General features: G+C 38.3%; 1 protein-coding gene across 6 annotated transcripts in view; it reads left to right on the forward strand.

Moving 5' to 3' along the window:
• PANK1 (pantothenate kinase 1) overlaps positions 1 to 10,982 on the forward strand; it is a 47,930-nt gene extending 36,948 nt beyond the window's left edge. For all 6 annotated transcript variants that reach the window (XM_061459191.1, XM_061459190.1, XM_061459189.1 and 3 more), the window contains 5 exons: positions 636 to 889; positions 3,110 to 3,286; positions 3,693 to 3,816; positions 8,721 to 8,846; positions 9,464 to 10,982. In XM_061459191.1, the coding sequence (XP_061315175.1) occupies positions 636 to 889; positions 3,110 to 3,286; positions 3,693 to 3,816; positions 8,721 to 8,846; positions 9,464 to 9,523 (741 nt within the window). In that variant the 3' untranslated portion in view covers positions 9,524 to 10,982. The remainder of the gene's footprint in view (positions 1 to 635; positions 890 to 3,109; positions 3,287 to 3,692; positions 3,817 to 8,720; positions 8,847 to 9,463) is intronic.
• The last annotated feature ends 3,836 nt before the right edge of the window (positions 10,983 to 14,818 follow it).

Consider the following 14,818-nt stretch of genomic DNA (forward strand, 5'->3'; position numbering starts at 1 on the left):
ATAAATGAAAATAATTAATAAAAATAGCTCTCTTAGATTACTGCTGATGCATACTGGGAAAACATCAGATCATATAAGCATAACCCACTGCATATTTAATGCATATTAACATAAATGTGCACTTCATAAGGCTTTATCTTCTTTAACCGGAGTTTCTTGCTCTTAAAGTTTCTATTAAAAATCTCATTGAATTGCTGGGAAATGTAGTTGGATGATAACTTGGATATAGCACTTTGCATCCTGTCCAAAAGCTGCAGAACACAGGTCCCCTTGGCATGGGATAAGGGGAGAAAGAAATTTATTGCTTCAGAATACTGGGGGGAACGACACGGACACACAACGGAGGGGAGGACAACGGAATGTTTCCTGCTTGCAGAGCAGGGAATGTCTCGAAGGCAAAGGAACTAGGCGATGTTACTGTGCAGCATGTCATTGTTTTGGGAGTTGTCCATTGTTGGGTGGATAACAAACTTTTTATTTTGGACTTAATGCTTACACAGATCTTTGTACTGTTTAAATAGCATAATGTGTACTATTAAAGTGATCAAAGTGCTTCAGCAGAGCCTTTTGTCCTTCTCAGTGTTGTATCATACTAGGAAGTGTTTGTTTATTAATTTCCTGTTGCTGTTTTCCAGATTGCTGATCTACAGCTTCATAAACTGGATGAATTGGACTGTTTGATCCAGGGCCTCCTTTATGTTGATTCTGTTGGTTTCAATGGCCAACCAGAGTGCTATTATTTTGAAAATCCTACAGATCCTGAACAGTGCCAGAAAAAACCTTACTGCCTTGATAATCCATATCCTATGCTGCTGGTTAACATAGGCTCAGGGGTCAGCATCCTAGCTGTTTATTCTAAGGACAACTATAAGAGAGTCACAGGATCCAGGTAAATTTAATTCCATGTTCTTTTAATTCTGTTTTCTCTACTAATTGAACAGATAGAACCAATCAGTGTGACTAGTAGGTGAAGACCCAAATTGTGCTTGTCTTTTTATTTCTTTTAAAAGCCTACCAGTACCAAGGCTGGAAATATCCTAGGATTCCTATGGGGGGGGAGGGGTCTTTATATCAGGAAATCATTGATCCATTCAACTTTAGAGCTGTCTTCGTCTCTTCTTGGTGTTCTTACCTACATTCTGTCTCTTGCTGTGAACTACCAAAATAAAGCTGTCCTGGTAAAGGAATCTTCTTTCCCCTGCTTTGATTCCCCCAGAACAGCCAGAGCAGTGAAAGAAAAGTTTTGGGGTTAAACAATAACCTCTTGCTTAGTAGTTAGGTTGAATCCAGGATATAGGAAAACTTTGCAGAATTACCCGGTACTACTGGATTTTGGCAGAGGGATCTCACTAGATCTCTTGTTTCCTTACTGATTGCACTAGTCTTTGGACCATGCTGCTAAATTAAGAAATGCCATCATGTAAAGACTAGAACCTGATTGTCTGTATTCTTACTTTGTTCTTAGCGTGATTTTAGCCTCCCTTAGCTAGTGCTCTCTAAAATGGCTTGTAAGGTACAGCTGAGTTGAAATTGTCTCTGGGCTACGTTCCGTAATAAATTTAGATGTGACTGCTCTGTTTAGGAATCCAGGATTTCAGTAGTGTGGATGCAGAATTTTGTTCTCGAGGCCAAAAATCAGCCTTAGGCATGTTTAAGTTCACACTATAGAGATGGCAACCATGCTTACTTATAGGAAACCACTTGGTTACAAATATGTCCAGACTAGTAGTAAAACTATCTATAAATCTAACCCACTTTTTTTCATACATGCAACTAAATTGATACACTTCATTTTTAGTAATCTTGTAATCTTAAAAACAAACCCCCAAAATGGAAACCTAAATAAAAAAATAAAAATCCCATTCCAAAACAACCACCGAAGAATCTTTTTGGGTTTGCTGTAGTCCCTTCCAAACTGCATTCTGTTCTTCAGTGCATGGTACATATAATAAAGCTTTTCCTATATAGTGCACAAGACTGCCTATGTGTCTTCTGTTGGCTTATCTAGGGCATATCTTTGCCGCCATGGTAGCCACGAGCTGTTTTCTGTTTACGATACAGATGAACACAAGTTGAATGGAAGAGGCATCAGTTTTCTTGCAATTCTGATTGTTTTTCAAGCATAGCACTTTTAGTATCTGTAGATGTGCTTTCCACCTTTCTACTACAAAAGGAAAAACATGACTGCAGTAGGTTGCTGACTTACTATAGATGATGAAATAAGTCCTGTCTTGTGGCTGGTGTACAGAGCTTGCTGCTGTTCAAATACTGAATATATTACAGTGCTGCTAGACTGTTGTGACTAAATGGTGTTCTATCTGACCACCCATACTTTCTTGTGAAGTGCACGTGTGTGTCTCACTGGTCCTCTCGTTTAAAGTGGCTACAGTTGGTGTGACTGCGATCAGTACAAATAAAGTAGCTTTCTCAAGGGTTACGAAAGAATGAGGAAGGATGTAGAGCTTAGTAAGTTGAAGTTCATGTCTGTTAAGACTAGAGAGTCCAAAGTAGAATTTTTATGAATGAGTTACCAATCTGCTAAATTTATGTAGTCAGTAAATACTGTAAGATATTAAAGTGACTGATTTCTTCTTGAAGAAGAGCTCTTCAGAGGGCCGAAATGTTAACAGCTGATACTAGCCTTACTCTGAACAGGAACCAACCAGACTGCTGCTGGCTAGGGGGGCAGGATCTGTCTTGGCTGCCTACCCCAGTGTAGATATTTAGGTTTGATCTCTATTTATTCTTTCATCACTGTCTTAAGTGATCTGCTGGCCAATTACTCTTGCGCAAGGGCAGCTTGCTAGAGTGCTACAAATAGCAAGCTGACATCTGCAGTGTTGGATTGGACTTTATTCTCAGCTAACCCTTTATTTAGTATCATTTCTCTGATTTAAATATTAAAGACTTAAGAGCAGTTCAGTTAAAACCATGCTGGATGACATTTGTTAAATAGAAACTTAATTCGGGGTGTCTGTCTTCACTGCTCTGAAGGAGGAGTTATAAGTTACAGTTGGTAGCTATCTAGACCATATTGCAAACAGGAGTCTGAAGGGCTGTGTTAAAAGTTGGTTCAAGCTGCTGGTCTGATGGAACTGTGCTTTTCTAGTCTTGGAGGAGGAACATTCCTGGGCCTGTGCTGTCTGCTGACTGGCTGTGAGACATTTGAAGAAGCATTAGAAATGGCTGCGAAAGGAGACAGTACCAATGTGGATAAGCTGGTGAAGGATATTTACGGAGGAGACTATGAGCGGTTTGGCCTTCAAGGGTCTGCTGTAGCCTCAAGGTATGTGTTAATTGAGCTGGTTTTAGTTGTTCCTTGGGAAACTTACTGTGCAGGCTGAGCTGAGTGCGTAATCCCTGAACTATGTACCAGGTCCATGTGGAAATGTCACTCTGAATGTATCATGTTGTTTGCCCTTAGATCTCTCACCTACTTCCTTCTTTTTTTTTTTTTTTTAAACAGGTGTAAGCAGTGCTTGGTGTAGTTTGCTTCAATTTAAATTACAGTTATTTTAGACATGTCTTTGCCCATTGTTGTGCCTTTCCAATGAGATCCCTTTTCACATTTCAGGTCTGTCTCAAATCAATGGATATCAAATCCAAGCAAAGCTTACTAAATGATAAAATTTATAAGGGCTTTAAGCACTCCTGAATAACTCATATTAAAAGGAATAATCTTCCTTACACAGCTTTGGTCATATGATGAGTAAGGAAAAGAGAGATTCCATCAGTAAAGAGGACTTGGCTAGAGCTACTTTGGTCACCATCACCAACAACATAGGTTCTATTGCTCGCATGTGCGCATTGAATGAGGTAAGAGTGCATATTTACTATGAGCTTAGAACCTTTACAAACAACATAGTAAGATTATCAGAATATGAAAATGCAAATTGGTGATATAGCAGGTGTGTAGCTGGCCTTGGGAAATACGCATGTGTTTAACGTGATGTCCTAACTTTGTGTTATGTGTATGCTTTGATGCAAAGTGTAAGGTACTATGAGCTTCAGAGTTAGGGAGAAAAGAAGAAACATTGAATGTAAAGATCTCCTTGAGCCATTGATGCCTAGAGCTGTTCAGTTGCTCTCAAGCTGTATGTAATACGTAGTGTATTAACACTTTTGTAATCAAAATTAATACTCCCAATTACATTGTAGTTATTAACAGTCTTACCTATGACAGATACTTTTTTTTTTTAATAGCATTTTGTTTGACTGCTTTCAATAGCATGATGGGTTTAAACTGCATATTGTTTTAAATGGTTAGATATGAGATCCATTGTATTGGGTCAGAAAGAAAAAAAGTATAGGTTATTATCCTGCCTCAAACTCCTATCAAATGCTATTGCATTATTTTCTTTAGAATGATAGCTAGAGATGGATTGTTCCATTCATACACCTTTCCAGCTTCTAGCAGTTTAAAAAACACCCCTCCCCCCAAAAAACCAAAACCCAGAAAATAACACCCCCCAGAAAAAATTCAAACCAAACTCAAAAAATCCCCACCAAACCCAAAAAACCACAACCAACCAAAGAAAGAAACCCCACCAAACCAAACAAAAAAAGCCCCAAGTGCTTTAGGCACTTGTTTTCAGCTGCAAATTACATCCTTTACTATTATGTGGTAATTAATCGTTATCTGCTCTCAATTAATTTATCAAATCTCTTTTTAATACTTAATATCTTGAGCTCCACAGCATTCTTTGTTTAGAAGAAAGTGCTTCTAGTTTGTTTTTTTTTTTTAATCAACAATACACCCACACAGCCCTCCAAAACCCTAATAAAACTAACCCAGGAGACTCACCAAACTGCCATCTGATTACTTTATTGGGTCCTATCTAGCTTTTTGTTTTATGAGAAATAACAAATATTGCTTTTGGTGGGGTTTGGTTTTGTTTTTTAATAAACCTTTACCATGTCTCTCTCTAGGCCTTTTCACCTGCTAGTTTATCTTTTTAATATTGTATGGTTCTGATTTGGAGATCGAATGATCAGATCTTCATGCAGTATTCAGAGTGTGTTTGCACAGTGAATTTGTGTGATGCCATACTGATAAATTCAGTATTCTGACTTCCTCTACTAACCGTTCTTAATATTTGATTTTTGTGACCATGGATATCACTTTTAGGAAACCATCCACAGTCCCTCCACAGTCTTGATTGGGGGTAGCTAATTTGGAGCCTGTCATTGTGTCTGAATACTGAAGTCTCTCTCCCCCCTTCTGTTTGTGTCATTTCACTTTTTTTTTAACTTAAACTTCATCTAGTATTTTATTCCTTGGCCACTGTGTGTCTCTTCAGCATTGCTGTGCTGTTAATTTTTTTATCCTGACTTTCCTGAATATCTGCCAGTGCTTGTTATGTTTGTTGCTGATACTCAATATATTGAACAGGACAAATCTTAGTGTCTGCCTCTATCAAATGCCACTGATAACCTCCCTTCTTCCTGAAGAGTGGCTACAGACATCATTTTTTTGGCAATTTGACTCTTTCAGTCAGGATGATTCTCTTTCAGTGTTCTCTTTGCTTTCAGCTTCTTTACAGTGTTGCCTTGTGGCATGGAGTTCAAGCAGCATTGTACAGGGCTATCAAAGCATGGAGAGTTGCAGCAGGGAGCTACATGTGATGCATTCAGAGGAGGAAATGGGCTGCTAATGAAACGAATGCTTCTGAGTCACTGTGAAAAAGTTCCTGACATCTTTGTTTTGTGGGCAGGCTTTACTTAAAAACTGAACATGATCCACAGAACTTTGTGGAGGAATGTAGATTGATATGTAAAGCATTCTTCATTTTGCAAACAATGTCAAAGTGTAATTTCTCCAACACATGTGCTAAGTTATTTTGTAGCTTTAGAGAATGAAACCTTCATTTAGTAGCTTTACATGCTATTAAAAAATTCAAACATGATATATCATTGCAAGTAAGCTGATCTCCAGAGAGCTTGCTCTCAGGGGCGGGGGGAAGTAATGCCATTGTTTTCTAAATAATCTAGACACCAAAACTACTTTTGGGTGATATGGCTCTTACTCTCACCAAGCTTGATGAATGAAATGCCTAAATAAGAGATTAAAAAAGCAGTCGAATATGATATATTCTTTTGTGGAGCTTTTCTGTATTAGATTAGGGTTACGGTAAAGCTCACTTTTAAGTTGTCAAAATCAATTTATGCCCTGAAGCATGAGTTTTGATAAGTTGGTTTTAGTTTGTTGTTTGGGGGTTGGTTTTCTGTTTTGGTTTTGGGTTGTTTGTTGGATGGGGGTTTTTGGGTGTGTGTTTTGGTTTTCAGGTTGTTTTTTTTTTCAATGCTTGCAGCTTTAATATTGTGTTGAAAATTACTTGCATATGTGCAGAAAAAAATGAGGCTGGGGAATAAATGAAATACTTTGTCTGCAGAACTTCAAAGCAAAGTTTGCTTGCACAAAGTTGGCAGTGGGGTAGAAAAATTCCATAGTCTGGAACCATTTGGCTGCACATCATTTGAAACAGTCTGTCTTAGGCACAGGAGAACTGCATAAAGGAAACCAGTCTCCCTGGTTTATACTTTCCTTACTAGCAGAACATGTAAGTTGCATCTGAATGAGGCTTCTTGCAAAAACATGTGTAGGAGGGTATTTTTTATTGCATCTTTGATACAGATTCCCCTATTCAATTATATTGGAAATATGTGTGTGTACTATATTGAAGCTATATTATAGCTTTCTTCTGTAGGGTAGTTGAACAAGTTAGCAAGACCCTACAAAGTGAAAGAGTCTTTTCCATGATGTTGTAATTTAGTTAGCTTAGTCATTTCATCACCATCAGTTCATCAGTTTAAGACTTCTTTCTTTCAGCTTTGAATGTTTCAGCAGTGAACAATTTAAAAGTAAATTGGCAAGACTCCCTTAAGAGATGAAAGTAGCATTTCTTCATTTTTTGACTCCTGAAATATGCCAAAGCTGGTTTTAGTTCAGTTCAAAACCCTAGAAAACTTTTAGCATAATTTTTAACCTAGTGAAGTCAAGCAATGTTGGAAAATGAAATTGATGCAAAATTTGCATGTTGATATATACTCTGCAATTCTAGTAGCTATGACAAGTATTTTTAAATTTGAAATTTTCGGTGATTTCTGTATGCAGTGGTAGGTATTCAGTGTTGGATTTTTGGTAACAGTAACTTGTGTGCATTCAGCAAAAAATACAAATTCATGAAAATGAAATCCAGATGTAGATTCTAATAAATTTGATGGCATTGCATTATAGGCAATTAATTAGTTACATGTCCCTTCTTTGTCGGAAATTACTTCAGAGACAAAACTGCCTTGTCAGAGGATGCAGAGTGCTCTCAGCCCTGTTTAATAGCAGCCTATTGAAAATTGAGAAGTTCTTATTTTCAGTCATAAAAGGTCCCATGAAGAAGTATGAATGTTTTGTGTGGCTGCAGGGTCTATGGGGGTAGATGACTGAATTATTTAAAGTTTGTTGATGTTTGGTTTGAGGACAATCAGACATGTAACTCAGTCATCAGAGACTGAACGAATGGATGATTGATTACATCTGGCAATTAACACTCTCTAATACTGAGTATTCAAGTGAAGATGTTCTCTGTGGTATGTCACGTGCACAGTACCGGACATGACAAAACTGTGGTCTGCAGGGAGAGTAATTGCTGCAGAGCCGAGTGTTGGGCTTTATAGAGCTGAATGAACATGGAGAAGCAACACTTGGTAATTCTAGCCTGTGCAGATTTTTGATGGTAATTTTCAGCAGAGAACTCTTGAAGACACATTTGTAGAGCTCCTTCAGGACTCCTGTGAAAGCTTGTCTCCAAGATGGCCTTATGGCCTCCTACTGAGTCTTCTAGACAAATTTTACTGTATGGTGAACATCATATGGTACACCAATTCAAAATGCAAGTATGTTTTTGTGTATAGCTGGCAAAAGGTGGCTTGAGAAGATAGTTATGGGTATTGCTTAAGCACCAGAACTGTTGCTTACGTGTGCTGGTGTGTGTACAGGTAATGATAGTGTGTGGCTTTCTTAATGACAGTGTAGTGCTGAGTGTTCAAAAATCTTAAGCTTCTGTATGAAAACTGAGTACAAGTGAGCTTTGAAATAAAGGAATGCAATATATTCAAATATCATGTTGGCCATGTTTCACTTGCGTTTTGAAAATGGAACCAAAGTTGAGATAATAGATAACGAAAGATGCTTCTTCCCATCTGTAATGTAATCCTTCTTGGATACCCTTCAGAGGTTGTCCATCTGCATTTAATAATCATAGTGATCACTGAAAAGTTGCCTCATTTAACAAATGGGGGAAAGATGTCTTCAGTGCAGCCGAGTCATAGTCATATATGATTTAAAAATACCCCTCCTACACACACCCCCCGAAAAACCCAAACAGCCACAACCCCTCCACCCCCCAAAATACAGCAAGACAATCATAACCCTGTTCATGTTGGGATGGCCATGAGCTTTTAAGCAAACATTCACTGTATTCAGCATCTGTGGTATCAGCCTCTCACTTTCTTTGGATAACTCTTTTTTTTTTTTTTTTTTTTTTTTTTTCCTCTTGCAAAATCTCGACTTAGCAGTCAGTAACTGTAATTAATTTTCAGTCTGGAGATTTTAAATGTTACCTAAAATTCCCATTTAACTTTATAGTGGAGGTAGAAGTACATGTTGGATGAGGCAAATAATGTAGCTGAATATAAATTTTCTGGTCTGGTTTTCAATTTTACAGAACATCGACAAGGTGGTTTTTGTTGGCAACTTTCTCAGAATTAATATGATTTCTATGAAGGTGCTAGCATATGCAATGGATTATTGGTCCAAGGGACAGCTGAAAGCTCTGTTTTTGGAACACGAGGTAAGCAAATGCATGTCAAACTTTTCTTTGTAATTCCAAAAATCTTGTGGTTCTTGGTGAAGTTAAAAGGGAGAGTTTCAGTGTTAACTGCTTTGAAGTGAATGCACAAACTTAAGTTCAGCATCAATATAATTACACATTCATTTGAGAATATCCCTTGTTAACTCCCTGGCTTGATCGCGTGCTAATCTCGTGGTATTTGTTGCTGAACATTGCACATCTCTTATTTTTGCTCTCTGACCTTAGTTACCAGCAATGTTCTTTTGCATGGTCTGGTATATAAATCTGAACTAGAACTAATTTTTTAAGCACAATTTTGAGATAAATATCAGATGGATGTGTTCATAATGGAAATTGCCCTATTTCAGTCCAGCATCATTACAGTGGTTCTGTAGTTCCTTCTTTTTTGGCGATTTTGGACAACTGTGTGAGATGTCTCATGGTATAAGGCCTTTTCTTGGACCTAAACAAGATCGTATTAAAGTAAATACTTGGCACAGCAGTCTTATAAGAAAGGTCTTTAAATTGCCTTAACAGAACTGAAGACTGTACATGTTCATGCTTATGTCTTATTTTGGGATTTGATTGGTTTTGGTTTCCCTTTGCCTTGTTTAAAGGGTTATTTTGGAGCTGTTGGGGCTCTTCTAGAATTGCTTAAAATGACAGATGATCAGTGATGAAGCTGTCTGAAGGAGATTCCTACTGCAGATGCTGCTGGATAAGAGTGAAAGCCACTACAAGGATGGAAATGAAGCCATTATGGTAGTTCTACCTGCTGGATTTGTAAATAATTTAAAATTCTTTTAGTGATCTTTAACTTCTGGGTTTTGAGCTTATACTTAAGAATTCATACTGGGAATAATGAGATTTTTTTTTCTGTAAACTGTATTTTTTAGGGGAAAAATGTGCAAAGCGGCCAAACATACAGATTTTATGGATTTATTTTAAAAAGCAGATACTGTTTAATATAGAAACTACAATATGAGGCATCTGCTTTTCTTCTGGGGTTTACTGATCAGTGTGGTAATTATAACTTCATTTAGTAATCACTCTAGGAGATTTTTTTATCTTATTTTCATGACGTTTCATGATTTGTTCTTGGTTTCAAATGAAACTACAAAGCTGATGCATTTTACTGTGAAAACTAGTCATTGATTTTGTTTGCCTTTCCTTTCCTCATTAGATGAGACACTTTCTTATTTAATATCTTCCCTGCTCCTCCCAGAAAATAGATTTACAAACTTTCTGTGGCTACATGGGTTTCTGGGCAAGACTGTGAAAAAACTTGGTGGGGCAGGGGGTTTAAGATTATAATGTTTTCAGTAGTCATGACTTGCAGCAGGAACAGAGTGCTAACTGGTTTTGCAGGACTAATTGTCCTCTATGTTAAAAACTTTAAACAAGATGTAAACTAAAATCTTAATTATTTGCTTGACACTAAAATGAAATCCTGTTCCTGTTGAAAATCACTGATCTATACGAGGAGTACTGTAGTACAGATGTTATTTATATGGTACATACTTGGTGTTAGATGACAAAGGGAGGAGTTTGTGTTCATTTATTTGAAGAATTTTCTGTAGTCTGCAATTTTAAACTTGTTCTTAATCAAAAACAACTGATAATTGCATTATTCAAGGCCCAGTTTCTAAAATTAGCAAAATACTGACTAATGTATTTTCTGTTTTTAAACTGAGGTTAACTTTCCCTCCAGGACACTAAGACCTGAGTGGGTTTTCCAATACAGTATTTTCTACCTTTTTTGATTTGTAGACTTCTCTAGATTATTTTTTTCCCTGTTAAATAGAGACCCTTTTGAAACCTATGTTGTTAGGTTGCTGCATGGCATGTAGAAGCTTGCTGTTCTTGGACACCCTGAGGGCTCACAAATCAGAAGCTGAAAAACAGTCCATAAATTTTGTCTTGCAAAAACTGTATGTGATATCACATAACGTAAAGGGCTCATCAGATGAACAGTATAAAATTCAGACACATGTATTATCCAGTATATTTTTGGAAGAGGGTTTATTTCACTTTTTTTAATAGTCATTAATTTCTCCCAAATGCTGAAATAAATTAATATTGACAAAAGTGTTAACTTGTCTGATGGAAATAAAGACCACTACTGTTTTGACTGTTTTAGTGTTTCTGTGGTATTCATTTCTTGAAATCAGTGATGTGAAATACATAACACTGTTTTGTCACATAACTTGTTATTTCTATGATAATTTTTTGATTCTTGACTTTTTTTTTTACTCTTCGTTACATTGCTTTGGTCTATGAAGCTTTTTGCCTCCTTGAAGTTGACTCTTTCACAGACTGTAAACTACAACATGAGACTAATGGCACATTGTAGTTGATATTTCATCTAATATTGAGCTTGAGGTAAGTGGGGATAGTTCTGCTTAGTGCCTCCTTTATCTCCTGTTAAAAATGAAACTTTCATTAAGCTTACTTGGTGAGTCTTGCCTGCAACTGATTGGTTTATATATATGTTGGCGCTTTTTAAGGAAGACTTCAAAATATTTAAGAGGTAACTGCATTTCTTAAGGTAAACAGTAGAGGGAAGCATAACATCGACAATGTAAATATGCTTTGCTAAAGCAGTGGAAGTCGGGGCAGTTTGTGGGGTTGGCTGGTTTGTTTCAGAGAAAGATTCCATCTTTTTCTGTAAGATTCCAGGGACTGTCAGGTAAGCTGATGACAGCAGCCCTAAGAGAAACACAGAATAAAACTTTAACTGCAAAATGCTGATTTGAAATTTAAAATGCTCAATAGGCAAGTTGCTGTAGTTAAAGAGCTGGGAAAATACTCTAAAATGCACAAATGAGTACATTTGTTTGGGGAAAATATTAGTAGGCTAACAGGATGAAGAGTTTTGAGAATTCACTAAGTAGGAGAAATTAGTCAAAAAAAAAAAAAAACTCAGAAACAAAACCCATTTTAAGTTAAATTCTTCCTTTCCCAAAGGAGAAAAGCCCGCTGCAGCAGTATTTCTTTATTACCCTGTAATCTACAGTTGACTTTTTTTTCCTCCTTCCCCAGCAGCACCATCATTTGAATCTGCTGCTACTGTAATTTGCCTTTAGACTATCTGCCTGCCTTCCCCCCTCCCAACTTCATTTTCCTCCCATGTATCATAGTTAAGGTGGATGAATGACTGTGATTGATTTCTAGCCCTGTTCCAATGCTTTTGCTTTAGAGGAGCACCTTGGGGCTGTTCTGGGAGCATCGCTGTTGTCTTGAATTTTTGTATCCAGTCACTATCTACAGTCATCTGACTGGGGGGGGGGTCTTTGGCCCACTTAATCATCCAGAGGCATCTAAAGAGTCTGAAAACAGTTTTACTTGACCACATAGATGATCCTCTACTGTGACTGGTACAAACTAGAAATTTTGAGCAAGCAAAGCTCAATGGTACCACTATTGAAGGGTTGTATTGAGAATCTAGAAATACCCAGATCCTTGGGAATGGTGAGGGTGAAGGAGCAGGCCTCCCTAAGGAAGATCAGTGAGTCTGCAGATTTAGTATGTATTCAAAGCACTCATTTTGGTATAAATTGATGAGATATCTTAAGAAGTTAGGCCATATTAATCTGGCTTCTCTTCTGAAACAAGGTAAGTTGGAACAGAATGAGTGGGATTCCTGTGCCAATTTCTTGCTTCTTTTAGACTTGGAACATTTGTTTTTCGTGAAACACATGCTACTCTCCTCATTCTCTCACCCCTGCCAAGAAACCCTGATTTTTAATAGTTTTGACAAAAAGCTTAATTACATCCTGTAGGAAGAAATTCTATGTTTTAAAGTGAATTTGGGGACTAGATTATTTGGGAAAAGTTGCTAATGCAGGCTGAGGAGTGAGAGATGACTAAGATAAAAGTATTTGCTTGATCAGATTTGATGAAGACCACCATGGGGTGCATCAGGACAATTCAGAGAATCTAACTTCTAGGACAAGTGGGGTGTTTGCAGTGCATTCCAACCTCAGCAAAGCTGTCCTGGTGTTTCGCTGTTATCAGCGCTTAAGACTGTCACAAGATACTTGCAAGTGATTTTTGGCAGGACACAGCAGAATTTTAGAGATGGGAAACCATATGGGGTTGAACCGATGACAAAATAAACATACATGATTGTTTCCAGTTGGATGAGTTCTACTGGGATCTGTTTTTCAAGTACAAGGTGTCTTTGAATTTGGGATTAAATACAGGCTGTGAGAAAGACCACAGTCTGTCTTGTGTCTTGCTACCTCCCACTGCCTGAGAGGTAGAGGACGTCTCATCTCTAGGATGTCCTGAAAAAGAAGTGGTTGCTTAAGCCTAAAAATGAATGAAGTTTCTGATTCAGTATTCTGATGCTGATGGGAACTTACTAGCTGCATGATTACTAGTGTGATTGGAGAAAAAGAAATGTAGAGGCTGTGCAGTAAGAGTCTGTTCTTCAAACCTCCCCCTACCACCTACCCCAAAAATCCCAAGCAGCAAATAAAAATTGTGGTTCTAATTGTAAAAGTGGGAGAACCTGCCAACTGCCTTGGGAGCTGAGATTCACCTCAAGCAAGAGGAGGTACTAGCACTTGAGGAGTTGGAAGAGAAATGAGTGAGAAAAGTGAAGTCTCACAAGAGGGGTATCTGCTGTGCCTTGGAAAGGGGCATGGCAGCATCACCTTTGGACGTTTCTGGGGGTGATGTGAACAAGGTGAGAAGAGCACTGCAGGGTAAACAATGCACTAATTCTTTGTAAGTACAGCCAGTGAAAGATGGGCAGCAGAGATATGGAGGCCAGGTTGTTTGACAGAATAGCAGAGTTGTTCTAATTCAGCAGTTAATGGCTACTACTTGCATTGAGCATCCTGTGTAAAATACCGAGAGACTTGCGCCGAAGTGTTGGGTCTCTAGATGCAGATGTGCTCTCGTGTGTGGGGAAATGGCCTGGTCTCAATCATTGCTTGTCTCAGTACGTGAGACACACAGTGAGGAATGTACTGGCCTCCAAATGATTTTAATTATTTTTTTCCATCACAACCAGCTTTATTGTATTGGCAGAGACAGCTTGTTTCTGCTCGCCTTCAGCAGCTTGCTCTGTTGTGCGCAGCTGTGCAAAGCAGCTGGTTGCAGCAAGGGGTCAGCAGCCTCCTGCAGCTTCCCCCCAGACTGCTTTCCAATGGCAGGGTGGTGCAGGCAGCAGAGACCCCCAGCACAGCGCCTTGGTCCTGTCTGCTAGATTCCTAAACACTGTAGATGCAACTATGAAACACAAGTTAAAGGTATGATTTAAGGCAATGAAGGAGGGCAAGCAGCCTGAAACAGCATCATGTTGTACTTAAAACAGCAGTGTGTCACTCCCTGTTCTTAATTGGGTTCACTTATTTTGTTGTGAAGAGCAGAGCACTTCCAGCTTAAGAAGTGCTTTACCAAGTAGACAACTTCACTGTTTTCCAGCTTTTTGGCTGAATGACCCATCCAGTCTCATTGCAAACTTAAGTCTGAGCAAATCTGAACCCTGTATCTAGAACCCAGCAGAAGGTACCCTCTAACAAATGCTATGATATACCAAAGTAGCCGTGGTGATGTATGCAGAGTTGAGTTTACCCCTGTCACAGAGATCTCAGTTTATGCCCATCCATGCAGATGTGGCCTTAGCTAACCCTGTTGCCACGTTCTGACATAATATATTTTGAGTTATTTTTTCCAACTGGCATACTTTCTGGTTTTAAGTTCTTTCATGAGAGGAACTTTCCCTTCTGAGGGAATACATATTCTCTGTTGCATTGAAAGCATCGAGGAACAATGCGTAGAGTAAGACAGAGCCTCAAGAACAGCCACTGGTTTGATAATGCAGAACGTTATCGCAACGGAGACATCGGTGCTTCAAGCAGCAAGATGTTGTGGCCATTGGTATGTTTTAACTCCATCATGGGGGTTGTTTGGGATTTTAGTTTTCATTCATGTGTTAGCCAATTGCACAAAAAATAAAA

This window comes from Pezoporus flaviventris, unplaced genomic scaffold (genome assembly GCF_033815535.1).
Source record: "Pezoporus flaviventris isolate CSIRO_AGI_PZ_B2104156 unplaced genomic scaffold, CSIRO_AGI_Pfla_v1 ptg000029l, whole genome shotgun sequence".
Lineage (NCBI taxonomy): Eukaryota > Metazoa > Chordata > Aves > Psittaciformes > Psittacidae > Pezoporus > Pezoporus flaviventris.